General features: G+C 41.6%; 1 protein-coding gene across 6 annotated transcripts in view; it reads left to right on the top strand.

Annotated features, from left to right (window-relative positions):
* Positions 1-9,431, top strand: part of satb2 (SATB homeobox 2) — a 64,180-nt gene extending 54,749 nt beyond the window's left edge. For 5 of the 6 annotated variants that reach the window (XM_019353176.2, XM_019353178.2, XM_019353177.1 and 2 more), the window contains 2 exons: positions 6,674-6,877; positions 6,975-9,431. In XM_019353176.2, coding sequence (XP_019208721.1) covers positions 6,674-6,877; positions 6,975-7,469 — 699 coding nt within the window. In that variant the 3' untranslated portion in view covers positions 7,470-9,431. The remainder of the gene's footprint in view (positions 1-6,673; positions 6,878-6,974) is intronic. The other variant, XM_019353179.2, reaches the window with a different exon arrangement.
* The last annotated feature ends 5,681 nt before the right edge of the window (positions 9,432-15,112 follow it).

Genomic DNA, 15,112 nt, shown 5'->3' with positions numbered 1-15,112 from the left:
TTCCTAGAGCTGGGAAAGTTCCCTCCAGAGCCGTTACACAACTGCTTTCACCAGCTGAGCAGTGCTGATGATGAGTAAACTGATCTCAGTGTGTGAAACAATAGATTCTCTGGACCGTAAAAAGCAATGGTACCCATTCCTTCATTTGGCAAAGCTCGGGTGTAGACAATAAAATAGCAGCATTTCCTTTAGCTGCCTCAGTTTTAAGCGACAGCTAAATTACTTAGCATGCTGGCTCACTGTTACGACTTACTGGAAATAAAACAGAACCACCTTTGACATAATTTCCTATTATAGGAAGTCAAAATGTGTCCTGTCCGAGTTGTGTAAGCTTTTATTTTTCTGACTGCCATTGGACAGTGCGTGCTGCTGTTTACTGACACCAACTGTTGTGATCAGCTCTCACAGAGTTCCACAAAATTAAACAGCAGGAAAAAACTGCCAAGAGATAAAAAAGTACTCTACAAATAAAGCGTAGGTCTATAGTCGACTCTATTTGCTTGCTTTTACTCTGTTTCGCTTAATGTCATTTAATGTCTGCTGAAAAATAACACGAGTTTTGAAGCAAAGTCTAGCATCTGAATGTCTAAAATCTTACTGAGCTTCCATAACAATTTAAGGCAATAAAAATTAATATGAAGTGATTCCATTATGTTGTTTTGCTTTTGGTTAATGTAGGGGAGTTATAAGTGTTTCTCCCATTGATAGAATGCAGCTAAAGTTAGATATCTTAAAGGAAACAGTTAAAAGATCTCTGCGCAACTTCCAGAGAAAATACTCTTATTATCAGTTATCACTTAATGATTGTTTTGTCTCTAGCAGATTGCTGAGTTTGACTCCACCAGCTGGCCGGGGTGTTTGCCTGTTCTCCCCATGTTTGCGTGGGTTCTCTCCGGGTACTCCGGGTCCACAGACCTGCAGTTAGAGATGTTAGGTTAACTGGTGATTCTAAATTGCCTGTAGGTGTGAATGCGAATGGTTGTCTGTCTCTCTGTGGTAGCCCAGCATCAGGCTGGCAACCTGTCCAGGGTGTACCCTGTGTCTCGCTGGGATCAGCTCCAGCCCCCCCGCGACCCTGATAAGTGGAGGAAAATGGATAGATGGATTAGTGGTTAGTTAGAGAACGTTTGTAGAACAGTTTGTGTCATCTAACTGTGGGGGACCGCAGCCATCTGTTAGCGACAAAAACAAACATCAGAAATTTTTTGGTGCAGCACCCACTCTGCCACTGATTTCACCCGGCAACAGCTAGCGGCCTCTGGCACCCACTCACCAACATGTCAGGGAATATACTTTTTTCCCCCAGTAAGCAGAGGGTGCTGAGGTCGTCAGGTGATCAGTTTCCAGGCCTGTATGGCCTGTACCATTATGGAGAAAATCAATAGCATTTGTCATACACAAGTCAGATTACACAGGTTTACTTTGTTATACAAGTTAGCATCATGGATCATGGATTTGACGAGGTAGCCAGCTAGCATTTCCACTCAGATGTGATTCTATTACCATTAATGTTAACAAGCAGAAGCTACCTAGGTAGCCCACTAGTAAGCGGCACAGCTGTTCCATCATGGTGATGGTTAATTTATAACATTAGCAGATAAAGTAATTTTATAACAACAGTTTTCATGACTAAACTAGTTTCACAAATCATGTTACAATCTTTCAAACACTGTCAATAAAAACTGCTTAATAAAAGAAAAAAACACAACCAAACACACATTCATCCAGCATTGAAAAATATGAAAATAATTGTACGATAAATGATAAAGCAGCATTTTTCAGTTTCATTTTGTTTAGTCTTTATTCATTTCACTTCCAGACAACATATCTGCCTCGCTCTTTTCCTCCTGGTTTGTGTCCCAGTCTTCAGTGCATCCCGGTGGCCTCACTCACTGTTGCAGGGTGGAGTTTGGGCTTTTTGGCAAACCACAATTAAGTTAATTGTTTAATTGCAGATAAATGGAATGAATACCACACACACAGTTTGAATGAAAAAAAGATGCGACAATGCAAGTGCGTGCATGTGAATACACAACATGACCCCAGCGCTCAGTGACATTACGTGTATACAGTTTTTCATCAAAGAAACATTATTATACCAAAAAAAAGTAATGTGCAGTGACTCATCTACTCCATTAGTCCAGATCCAGTCTCCATGAATCGCAACCACACACACTTCTTTAAATGCAAGAGTGAAAGAGACAGACAGAGACAGAGATGGAGGGAAAAGGGGGAAAATAAAAAACACACTGATTAACAGGAAAGGTGAAGTCATGCAAAAAACCAACAGAAAAGTGATTTTTCCTTCATTACATATTTATCTCTGTGTTAATGCCGTCTCTTGTGGTCACCCCCCCACCCGCAACCAAACACACACACACGCATAGACAACAAAACACACGCAGACAGAGAGCGAGAGTTAGAGGTCCTGCAGGACCAGAGCTCATTAAGGGGAAGATGAATATTTCATGTTCTATAATTCTTTCATAGTTCTGCGTCGTAATTTGCCTTGATTTACGTTTAAAAGAAAACTTTTTCATTTCACTGCAGTGCACTCACGGCGCTGCCAGAAGAGCGAGAGAAAGACAGAGAGAGGGAGGGGAGAAGTGAGAAGGAAAGAGAGAGAGGGGGGGATGTTTTTCAGGAATATTGAATCATGCCACAAGAAGAGCTGGTCTGGCGCTGGGCTCCAGTGCTTGTGGTTTTGGGAGAGCAGGGCTGTATTGTGTTGCTCTGAAGTGACATGTAGTCCTTTCCAACGTTTAATGGTGAGAAGTAGGCAAGCTGGACTGCATGGGAAGGAGGACTGAAGGTAAAACGGGCCAAATAAACTGTGAACTTTTAAAGAATAATTTTAGCATAAGCGAGATCACGTCTGATATGTTATGTTTGGTGAATATTTCTGTAAATTTGCTAAAAATGTACAGTGACTCATTCGAAAATGGCACAGCGACTCCAGTGCTCTATGACCCGAGTAAAGGCTTCTCTGGTGACTTTATACTCTCACTTGTGAATTTCAAGTCTTTTTTAAATACTGTATCATGTTCAACATGTCAATTATGTTCCCCATTAGAAAAACAGGAAGGATAAACTAGTGCGTGTTACTGAGCATGCAGTATACGCTGGTTTCTCGGTCAGATCATAAAACACAATTTTTTAATAGTCTGTATTCAGAGTGATGCTACAGTGGTCGTGTAAACAGATAAATTTGCTAAATGTTGCACTCCTCGGTACCACTGAATGCATGCATCTTAGCTTTTTGGTTTCTTTTCATGTACTTTTTCATATGTTACATACACTGAATAGTAGCCAAGTTGATATTTACAACATCAGACTTCTGGATGTCACAGGGGGTGTTTTCAGGATGCTGTATCAACACGTCACGTTCTCCACTGGAGACCATGTTCCTATGTTTCTGTTTCTTACATGTATGAACTGCTGCTGTTGTTTTCTTTGAGCCTGTGACCACCACAGTCTTTTCCTGACCTTAACACAGTAAAGCAAGTCCTCATTTAGTTATGACCATGATCTTTCCCTGCCCTTAGACATGTGGGTTTTAAACCCAAACCATGATCTTTCCCAAACTGTAACCCAGTACTTTTGGTCCCAAAACTTAACCAGATCATTACCAGAGAGGTGGCTGCCTTATGAATCACTATCGTGAACTTCATATGGCAGTGAAAAATGATGGGTAGTTGGGCAATGAAAAGCATTTTAGCAGAACTTCTTTGCCTGTGATCTACAATGATTCCACCTCCCCCAGTTAGTGTAGGTAACTAACCCAAGACTGTAGGTCAGCCCCCTATGACACATGACCACGGCTTGATGGCTTTTAATTACCTTCGCCAAAAATTGGTTTCATGATTTTTTTACTTTCTCACACACCCAGAGATACTGCATTCTGTAATGAGGCCCAACAGTGATTTAAAAAGTGATAAACTGAGAAATAATGGAGCTCAAAAAGCAAAGGGTTAGACTGAAGTTGTAAAAGTGAAAAAATGTGATGGACAATCAAAACAAATCAAATGGAAACCAGTTTTTAGGAAAAATATACAACAAAAAGAGTTTGATCACGATACTGAAATGCCCAAAATTCAACTTGGATCCTAATTTATTATTAATGGTTAATCAAATTTGGTGTGGTACAAACATTTATTTTAGATACTGAAGTAGGGCTTGCCAGAAGTAGTTTGAAAGTGGTGTAGGTAGAGGACACGGGGAGGTGGGAGCAGGGGTTCCTGGCATCTATGAATTCAGGGCTGATTTGGAGTCGTGTTGGGTTGGCAGGGACTCGCTTCATTAGTGTCCTGAAGCATTAGAAGTGAGTACAGACGTGGAAAGGAGGTAGAGACAGAAAAGCTTCAGGTATAAGACAGAATAAGACAAGAGACAAGAAGCATTTGGAGGTGAACTTTGAAGGAGCCCTGTGTGCTTGCCTCTGCTTTCAAACATCTCCGTTACAAAATGAGGGAGTCCAGGCTCCTCTGTCAATGCATGCATGTGCAGCCACTGATCCGAGAGTCCCTGCCGTCAGCTCAAATAAGCATAGAAATGATGAAGGTCTGTGTGGGAGTGTGTTTGGGGTGGTAGGTTTCACAATCCCCTCTATGGTTTACCCTCAATTTAGCTATTAAGTGTCTCAGTATGTTTGTATGGGGGATATTTGTGGCTGTGTGGTCCTCATTAGGACAGGGATAGACTTTTTTTTCTCTCTTTTTGGTCTTTGCCTCTAACTTTGTATTGCTAGTCTGTCGCATTCTTACAGACTTCTATTTTTTTTCTTCAATATCTAAAACCGTCAATTTGAAAAATGGCAAAATAAGAAAAAACCTACAGAATTCCTGTAAATTGCCCCCCCCCCCCCCCCCCCCCCCGCAGGAAATAAAGCCCCCGCGAATGAAATAGGAGTAATTTCATGGTCTGGCCTGCCCTCGATATTATTTAAGTAATACCCTGTTATTATTGAAAAGAGGGAGAGAAAAGTGAATGACTATTATCTTTATGTGGGTCCTTTAATTTTAATGCGCCACAGATTTATAGCTGGGCATTCCAGTGGGGAGGCCCCTCCCTGCTCTTAAAGTGAGCAGGCGGGACAGAACCGCAACGCTCTCACAACAGCCACTACCTTCTGACAAACAACCAAAGTCCCCATGTTCCCTCCGAACACTTCATCCGGCCCTCCTCAGTGCTGTCACACAGCCGTCAGGCCCATCCTGACAGCCAGAGGATCCTCTCTGCACAAGCTCCGCTTTTCTACGTATTTCTACTCCAGCTCTCTGTACACATAAATCCTGCTAAACTTTGAGCTCTTTGTGTCATAACCTGGATTACTGAATAATCTGAGTTGATAAAACCCCAGGTACACTTGCACCAGCTGTTTAAGCAGCGGCAGTAGAAGTTTTTTTGTTTTTTTAACTAACTTTGGTTCGTCAGGCTGCATTTGACAGACTGTCTTCATTTTATATGAAAATAAAAATCAACCAGATCAGATTTAAGAACAGATCAATAACCAGCCAGCCAGTCTGGAGGCTTCTCCTGACGAGTAACTATAACAAGGAAAAATTTGTTTTTAGCATGATGTGTATGAAATACTCCTAAAATGAGCCTGTATGATTAAATGAGCACAAAAGCAGTGCTAATGTACTTTGATCTTACAGTGACTAACTCTATATAGAAAAATGTGCTGAAGTATTTTACAGTGAATATGCTTTTTTAAACTCTTTGTTGATCCCTTCATTAAAAGAGAAGTTCTACAAGAGATTTACACAGCCAGCATATATTATATATGAAATATTGATAGAATATTGAATACTTGTAAATGTCTAATAAAGTAAAAGATAACATATGAAGTTTTTCAGTTCCTCGATTCTGGAGCTCTTTTGTTCATAAATGATGATACTAATTCACCATGTTATCAAGTAACAGCAGTTCTGTTGGTGTGTCCTTTTAATAGAGTTTCAGTTACAGTCTAATTAAGTTAATTGTTTCGATTCTCTATCTGCTGTTTTTTTGTACCTTATATGTTTTTCTGTTATGTTTTTGTTCCTTTACTCTCACAAGTTGTCCTCCTTTTGTTTCCTGTCCTCTACTATCAAACTACAACAATAGCTGTTTTTTACTGACCTTATCTAAGCACCAATCCCAAATGATGACTCCTTTGTCCTCATTCCCCCTCTACCCTCTGAGGCTTTGAATGGGCTGGTTAAATAGTGATTGGGTCTCATAAGTTTGTAAATAAGAGACTTCCTGGCAAACAGGTGGTTGGCGTTTTACTAGAGCTAATCTTACACACTTTAGGTCAAAGGTACACAGGATGCATTGGTGTTTGAATGCCAGCCTTGGAGCAGCTTAATAGACCGTGACACTGTGGGCTGTGAAGCACTTTTTCTCACCCTGTGTTCACCTTGCAGCCCTGGCTACTGTGTACTGCAGGTGGAGGGCGGTATACTCGATGATTTATAAGATGTTATGTATCATACGGGGTTTTGTAAACTGAAAATGGCACTTGTCAGGCGCAAAATTGTATTTCTGATCAAATATGAGGCATAAAGCTCAAAAAACCCACGGTCACATAAATACACATACAACACATTTTAAACATTTGGATCAAATAATGTGCACTCTCACTCCTTGCTGCAGTCTTGATCAGGGGTCACTGTGCCCCATTAATCAGCTCTTTTGCCTTTCTCGCCAGGCACTTCACAGGCCACCCCCAGCCCCCATGAAGGAGCATCACCTGTCTCCAATGCGCGAAGAACCACTGTCTGCCTCAGCAAATGAAGAGAGGTCACAGAATATGGGTGGAGCACCTACAGGTGTTGCATCTGGCACTGTTGGCGGTGCTGGAAGCAACAAGAAGCCCCGATCGCGCACCAAGGTACCGATGGTTATCGTGTTTTCCCATTCTGCATTTTGTTATGCAGGTTTGTTCATTTCTTCATCTAGTTTTTGACACTTGGCTGTGTGTATTCTAGATTTCTCTAGAGGCCCTGGGTATCCTGCAGAGCTTCATCCAGGATGTTGGCCTGTATCCGGACCAGGAGGCTATTCATACTTTGTCTGCACAGCTTGACCTCCCCAAACACACCATCATCAAGTTCTTCCAGAACCAGCGATATCACGTCAAGCACCACGGCCGCCTCAAAGACCTGGGCGAGGGTGCTGCTGCCACTGGAGGGGTTGATGTCAGCGAGTACAGGGAAGAGGAGTTGCTTTCGGGCTCAGAGGACCCAGAGTCGAGCGAGGATGGGGCTGAGGAAATCTACCAGCCCACTGAGGGGAACAGTGGGAGCAGCGGGGGGCTGAACCAGCCTCCGACATCCTCCAGCTCCAACTCCAGCCAGTCGTCTTTAGGGCCCAATGCGGCTCAGGAGGAGGGCAAGGACAAGGGGCAAGGCAGGCTCAGTGGACCTCTTGCACCCGGGAGCTCCTCATCCAGTCCTCGAGAGCAGGCTGACTACCAGAGGTAGAGACTGATGAACAGAGAGGACAGAGATAAAGAGAGAAGCACGAGAAACGTATGTTCTGTGATAGGAAGTGAAGAATTACTCATGAAACTATGGAGGGTGGCAGCATAGGAAGGTTAACTTCTACCCAGGCACATTAACCAAGACAGCATTGGGCTGAAACACTGTACATCTGAAATGATCAGACAGACTGTGTACAGTACCAAACACAGATTTGTAGAGTGAAATTACCTCAGTAGAAGAAAACAGGTTATCGGTGTGCTGTGATACGGCAGTAGTTGTATAAATGTGAAAGAATACTCCCCCGAGGAACGTTTAAATGATTCACCCCAGATTTTCATTCGTAGGAAATACTTTTTCTACTCCGACCTCGAAACAATCGCACCAATTTATCCCAATCAGCCAGGAAAGCCACTCCAAGGGTGGGGGATGTTCCACGCTCCTCCTCTTTAAAGACAGAGCACAGTCATATAGAACTTAAATGGTGGGCTGGGTCCTCGACAAAAACGCTGAAATCCTCAGGACACACGCTGATGTTGCTTTTGCCTGCCTGAGATCGCGGGTACACAGCACTCTCTGTGCATCTTCAAGCTTTATTTCATTGTGGCAAAGAGGTGAAGGCAGACACACACACACACACACACTTCCTGCCTCTGCCTCACAGTCACACTCCAGAATAGTCCAATCTAGCACCTACTGATCACAAGGACCCTGATATTTAGTGGATGTGCTGTATTCTCGTCCCCCTTCTCCCGTCCATCTGTCTCGCCGCTCAAAGCTGCAAAAGACAAACTGTTTAAAACTGAGTGTGGAGAGGAGCGGTGGACAGTCTGGCAGGAGGACAGCGAAGAGGATGTGGCGTGGAGGGACCCTCACATTCGTGTGCGAGAGGGAAAAAATGTTAGGAGAGACAGAGCAGCAAACAATCAGTCTTTTTCTATGTGGTAGTCCACCCCTTCCACTCTTCCTCTCCATCTTACTCTCTCCCTCCCGCCTCCTCTCCTCTCTCTAATTGGTGCCCACAGTCTTGTGTTTCACCACACCTACCCGCACTTAAACTTCACCAACCCTATTTATTGCTATCTTTATCCATGATTATTATTATCATTATTGTTATTATTGTTGTTATTATGGTTAGAGATGCTGTCATTGCGTGCTATTTTTAGTTTTTATTTCCATGGTTTTAAATATTGGTTTGCAGAACTGGGCGGTTGTTTGGATAACAAGAGACATTAAGAGTGCCCTGCCCTACAAGAAGAGGAAGAAGAGGAGCGGAGAGAGTGAAAGAAAATAAAAGAAGCAGTTACTGAGTGTTATTGGGTGAAAAAAAAATGCCCTGTCAAGTCGTATTATGCCAGTTTTCTTTGTTTTTTTTTATAGTTCTGTTTCACATAAATAGTAAATTTGCTGGAAAAAGAAGAAAGTAAAAATGTGCTTTTTTCTGCAGTTGATGACAATCTACTTTTATGAGCCATTAAAGAAATGTGGCAGGTTTGACTCTGTTCTTCACTTTTAATGTCTGTAAATACCCGACATGGGATAAATTGTTGTTGATATACTTTTATTTTGCTGAGTGACTTTAATTGTTTGAGCCAGTTTGGAGATATTTTTTCCTTAAGACAACTCAGTGGAATCGGTTCATTTTATTGTGAAAAGCAAATTCAGTCACAAGACTATTTAAAAAGAAAGCAAATATCTTTTTTTTCTTTCTTTGTTTGGTGTCTCTTGCAGATGTGTAAGTAAATAGTATGTTTGAAACCACATCTGAGCATGGATAGCGTCTCGTTTGACTATCCCGATCGGCTGCTACACTCAGAAAGACGACCTGCCTTTTTAATTTTCACTCTATATCATTACGTTGTGCTTTTCTGTATGACAGGAATCAGGGTTAGGCTCAAATGCAGTTCTGATGAAATCTTAGTTCAGTTCAGTGTTGAAGTGAATTAAAACTTGTGAATTCAAAAAGTGTCTGTTTTTATTTCTATTTCATACAGCCTCTCAAACACCTTAATGCATAAGACACACAGATTGTCACTGGGCTAAACCTTTTGCTAGGCCAATCAATTAAAGGTCTGTGTAAAGCCTCTGGGGCTGGGGTTTCTAATAAGCCAGAGGGAGTGACAATAATTTAGACAGAAAGGCTGCCAGCACTCTCAGCTTGGCTTTTTGTCTCTCTGCCGTGCCGCACGATTAGAGCTGCTGGAAGCTAACATTAAAAAAAGACCCAGCCTGTGCCATGTGAACATGACTACTGCCAATATTATCATTTCCCTTGCTCTTTTATGAGATTAAAAAGAAATGTACAAGAAGGAGTAGAATTAATTAATCTCTCTAATTTCAGTTAAATTGGCACAAATATAATTTTGGTACTTATCAACTTATCAAATGTAATGACCATTCATATTATAAAAATTTTGCTGCCAGCACTGGTGTAACTTTACTTCTAAAATTTACTTTTTACATCACATTACAGAATGAACTATGGAGGAAATCAGTGGAGTATATTTGTGTTAGCGTAAAACAATTAGCATGTATGTGTAGAGTATATTGTTTAGTGTACTCTTGTGTATATTTATATTATTATTATATATCTCTTATATTGATTTTGCTTTGTTATACAACAAGATCATAATGGTGGAATTCCCTCCACAACATGACCAGCATCGAGCTCATTCATTTCTCTTGGAGTGACAGCTTTAGCTAAAAGCTAGCTGCTGCACTTTGTAGCCTGTAACCTTTACGTGAAATCACTTTCTTTATTCTTACTTAGATCTCCATTAGTTAGCAGGAACTATTCTTCCTGGGGTCCACATCCAATAATAGTACCTCTCAGTGTACAACAAGTTGGTTAGCTAGCTGTTTAGCTAGCCTAAAGATTAGCCATTGCAGTATAGATGCAGCATTGTTCTCCAGCATTTTCCAGCAGCTGAAAAGCCCAAAATAATGTAAATTAGGTCAGTAAAAAAAGGTTGTCCTCTCTGCCATCTCCTTAACTATCCTTAATGGGCTCTTTAATAGACTTTTATATAATTTATAAAAGCAGAGAGATTGCCTGCTTGTTGCAATCAATCTGAGCCAGTCTGCGTTGATGAGTGTAACTTATCTACAATGTTTCCCTTTGCAATAGAGGACTTGACACAACTCTTTGGCAGCTAATTGTATTCTGGCTGTCAGGTGTTTGTGTCAAATTGTAGTTAAATCACTGTCCTGCAGCAACTGCATCACTATTTGTGGAGAAATCTCACAGGAGCTGGCTGGACTCGGAGTGTAAGTAATTAATGTGAATTTCTCTGTAAAACATTTTTTTTTTTAAATAGATAGTAATAATAATGTCAAATTCACCCAATGCAACTGCATGGGGAGAGATATAGCAGACCTTATTGCCATTTTGCACCAAAGTTGCTTTGAAGATGGCAACTTATTGTGAGTGGCCAAAGACCTGGTCTGTGGCTTCAAAGTAACCATTTCAAAGGCAACGAGATCGCAAGTTTATCGCACACAGATGCAGTCGTTTTGTTCATGCTGCAGTCTCAAAGCACTGTTTTCCATTGCATGACTCTAGCAGCTGTAACACAAAACAACAACGTCCCGATAATCCCAAAAGTTTTTGTTTTTATGTAAATCTAAATTATTTGCTTTGCTTTGGAAAGCATTTGTCATCATAAAAAATGAAATAAACAAAAAACCCCAAAATATCCACCAAGGAGTTTTTAAGAAGTGACGCCTACAGCGCATTTTGTTCATTTCATTAGTTGTATTTGTTTGACTCGTCTAAAAAATAAAATAGTGTAAAATCAGTCAACATCAGTCAAGGAAAAAAGTATAGAAAGTTGTTAAGCTTTAAAGAAAACTTTTGTACTAAGTAAAGAAAAACATTTGCGAGTAGTCTTGCAAAAAAATTATTGATTAATAGTTTATTCATTTGTAAGTAGGTTTGCAAATTTTCTAAGCTTAACATGAACTAATTAGTATCATCAAATGCAGTTTATTAATTAATGACAAAACACATAAAAAAGAAATATTGAGGTGTTGTATTATGGCATATTGAATTTTGTGTGTATCTGTAACATTAAGATGCTTCAGGCGACTTCTGACTGGCAGCATTAGAAACAAGACAGGCTTTCAGACCAGCAGTCGATTTATCAGGAACCGTGTGGCATCCTGAATACTGACTTGAAAAAATGAGTAAAATAAAATAGCTCATTTGTCAGGCAACCTGAGGACAATCAGCTATAGCAGCAGAAAACACACACACACACCCATACATGCACACTTACTTTAAATTGCCTCACTAACGAGTTTCAGGTCTGATGAGGTGTGGCAGGGCATAACAATCTTAGTGTTTAACCTGCAAGCAGGGGTTGGGTCAAATCTGTGTGTCTCCGTGAGTGTGTGTGTGTGTGTGTGTGAGTCAGTCTGTTGGATCCTTCAGTAAACAATGGAGCCTAAGTGTTGATGATGAGCTGGAGGGTCGAGGTCTTCTTGCAGAAGCGTTTCCACTCAGCTTGTCTTCTCTGACTGAGGACAATCAGCTCACGCTGTGACTCTGCCTCTGTGGGATAATTATACCTGCTGAGGTACACCGATGTCTCTGCGCTCTCCCCTTAAAATAGCCCGTCTGTCCTTTTTTCCTGGTCTATGCTGCAGGAGGCAGACACATCTGACACATCTGAACAAGCTGCTTTATAAATGTGAGAATTCACTGATACTTTGTTCAAGTTTGCCTTTGACTCTTGAAGTTGGTATGACCATTAGCCATCAGATAGAAACCTGTCATCTATTTCTTTATTTCAGCATGACTCACTCGTCTCAGTGTTTATGTTTAGCTGCTCAAGTTAACTTTGCAACGACTCGTTTGATGATGTTCAAAGGCTTCAAAGACCATTTTGCAGCGCTTTGTCTTTTGAACAATGTTGTGCATTGTGTATAAACTTGAAGAGGGCTTGGCTTGAGGGAGGATGGTGGGGGAGCAGGCTGGGCCGAGTCAACTATGTGGCCACAGGAACCAAATATTGCTTCATTTGTACATGTTCACAATCAAAGAAAACCAAGACTGGGGAAAAAAAATACAACCCAAGAGGCTGTTTTGGGTGGAATTTACTGGAAATTGTGGATGACAATGCAGCTTCCTGTGTTTATATAGTGAAACAATACACTTTTAAAAGCACCATTACTAAAGGCTGTATGGATGTTTAAGGAAATTAAAGCAAATACGCTGCAACAAGGCATTCCCTTCTAGTCAAAGTGCTGAGATTTCATTTAAACTAATCAGACTCAAACTAAATAAAACAGGACATTATGCGAGATAAAGCTAATAAGTGGCCGACGGTGCGATCTGAATGGTAATGTTATTCAAACCTGTCAATTCTTCTTCGAGCAAAACTGGACTCGGAATTGTATTAGTAAGGAGGTCTCTGCGGGTATTTTAGGGAATTAAAAAAATAAACTTTATCAAACTGTTGCCTGGCATAAACACGGAGACACACGGTTTCCGTTTAATGCTCCAAAACCCATCAGCCTAAAATGCACCAGCAAATATTATGCAAAATACGGCTTTTAAAGGGACAGCAACTTAATCTGAATGGAAATGCTGTTCTCCGCCACGTTATTTCCTCTCAGTGATGACATTTATTCCAGTAATAGTATTTGTGGCCTGCGTCTCCTCTTTCTTCTCGTGATAAGTACTAAAATGGAGATTACATCTCAAAATGTGTTTGTCAGGGCGTCTCACCGCTGCTGTACCCATCCGTTCTAATCCAACACACGGTCTGACTGCTTCCTCTGCTTTGCGGTAAGCACCTCTGGTTTTCATTCAGCACCACCCGTCCCCTTCTCCTTCCACCTCGTCCTTAAATCTCCTAATTCAACTCATTATTCGCTCAATTGGTGGGCTTTAACCCCCCTGCCTCGGGTCCTAAAGAGCTGGTAGTCATTAGCAGCCAGGATTTGTGATGGAGCAGAGCAGGCGGTAGTAGGCCCAAATCCTCTCTTGCACATATGTAGTATCATAAAGCTCCTCGAGAGCCTGCGGGGTGTCGCTGCAGTTTTATCAGCCTCCTGTGTTAAAGAGCAGGGCTGTCAGAAGTTGGAAGAGAGTCGGCTCTGCTCGGCTGGAACAGAGTCACAGACAGACAGCGACGTACGCGGCGAGACCACCCACAGGTCTGTGGTTCTCTGAGATGCAGTCTGTGTGTTTATGGCTAATATGAGCTATGCATCTGCACGGTGATGACTCCTGGGAAGCCTCTGGGGAAACGGGGGATGATCATTTGACCTCCCATTTTAAAAACGTTTGATTTTGAAGGCAAGTGACACTTCCAGGCCTAATGTGTTAGCAGTTTCTCCTTACTTTTCTCTACAAAATAACAGCATATAACATTATCAAAATGATCAAATTTTAATGATTTTATTTATATAGCCTCAAGATTCTTTTCCCTCATTAAGATGAAGCAATACTTCAAATAATTAGTCATTGTCTTTGTGCAAATTGAATGTATTTCATTCGACCAGATTTCATTTAATGTCACATTTTACTTTGTACATGTGTAACAAAATTTACATGAAATTTAAATTACATAAATTCAGCTGTGCCCCACCCATACTCACCTGCTGTTCAAACCTTCTGTTTCTGAGGGACAGTCAAAAGAAAGCTTAAAGGGAGAGAGACAAGCGAGCTCGTTTCAGAGGATAAACTGGGCTGCACCGAGGCCCAGTGTAAGATAAATAAGCATTATTAGGACTCGAGCAATGCCTAATTCGAACCCCTGGCTCTTGCTTTTCACAAGTGTGTAATCCAGTGGTCACGGAATTTGTCTTAGATGAGATATTTTTGTTTTGTGTTATGCATATGAGGGAGAGAGAGAGATTGACAGGTGTCTCGATACCCAGGGCCCCTCAGACAGCTGTGAGGGCACCACTGCGGGATATTAGGCCTGATAGAGGGATGATTAGAGAGCATTAGAGGTGAAGGCGGGAGACAGGGCACAGCTGTTGCTGCTAACTATTATTACCCACAATGCAGCATCTGAGGGGAGGCTCTCTGCCGAATAGGCTCCCACACCTGTGGCCTCCCGCTGCGTTCAGCAGAAGTGCATGGATACACTCAGATAGCACGTGTGGGACATACCTGGTGGTCCCTTCAGCTGTTACACACCACAGAATCCCAGGAAAAGAGCTTTTCTTGTGACACGCTGCTATTAAATATTTTGTCAGCGTGTTTTTTGATCCATGACAGCAAACTGCACACAACTGAATAAGACGGGGGGGTAATGTGATTTTACATGGAACAATGTCCTCTGGGAGCTTTGAAGTAGAGCTGCAGAGAGGGTTGGGGCAGCTGCTGGGTTTGTGGCATGGCAACACTGTACATCAGTACTAATGCACTGAAGAAACAGAAGGCAGCGGTGGTCGTCACTTGAGGGGCAACATGGAAACAAACAGTAAACAACAGCAGACATTCAATTAGCCAAATGTTACGGTGAGATTAACAACTGCTTGTCAGGGCTGAGCCTTTCATCGTATTCTTGCTGAATATATGGCTTGTGACATTTCGAGCTGATCAGAATACTTTCAGATGTTGCTCTGGGACTGAGTGAGGACGACTGGAAACCGCAGTTGTGTTTGTTTGATTGGATGTGTGCTTGAGA

Source organism: Oreochromis niloticus, linkage group LG16 (genome assembly GCF_001858045.2).
Source record: "Oreochromis niloticus isolate F11D_XX linkage group LG16, O_niloticus_UMD_NMBU, whole genome shotgun sequence".
Classification (NCBI taxonomy): Eukaryota; Metazoa; Chordata; class Actinopteri; order Cichliformes; family Cichlidae; genus Oreochromis; species Oreochromis niloticus.
The sequence above is the reverse complement of the archived record's forward strand: the minus strand, read 5'-3'. Positions and strand labels throughout refer to the sequence as shown.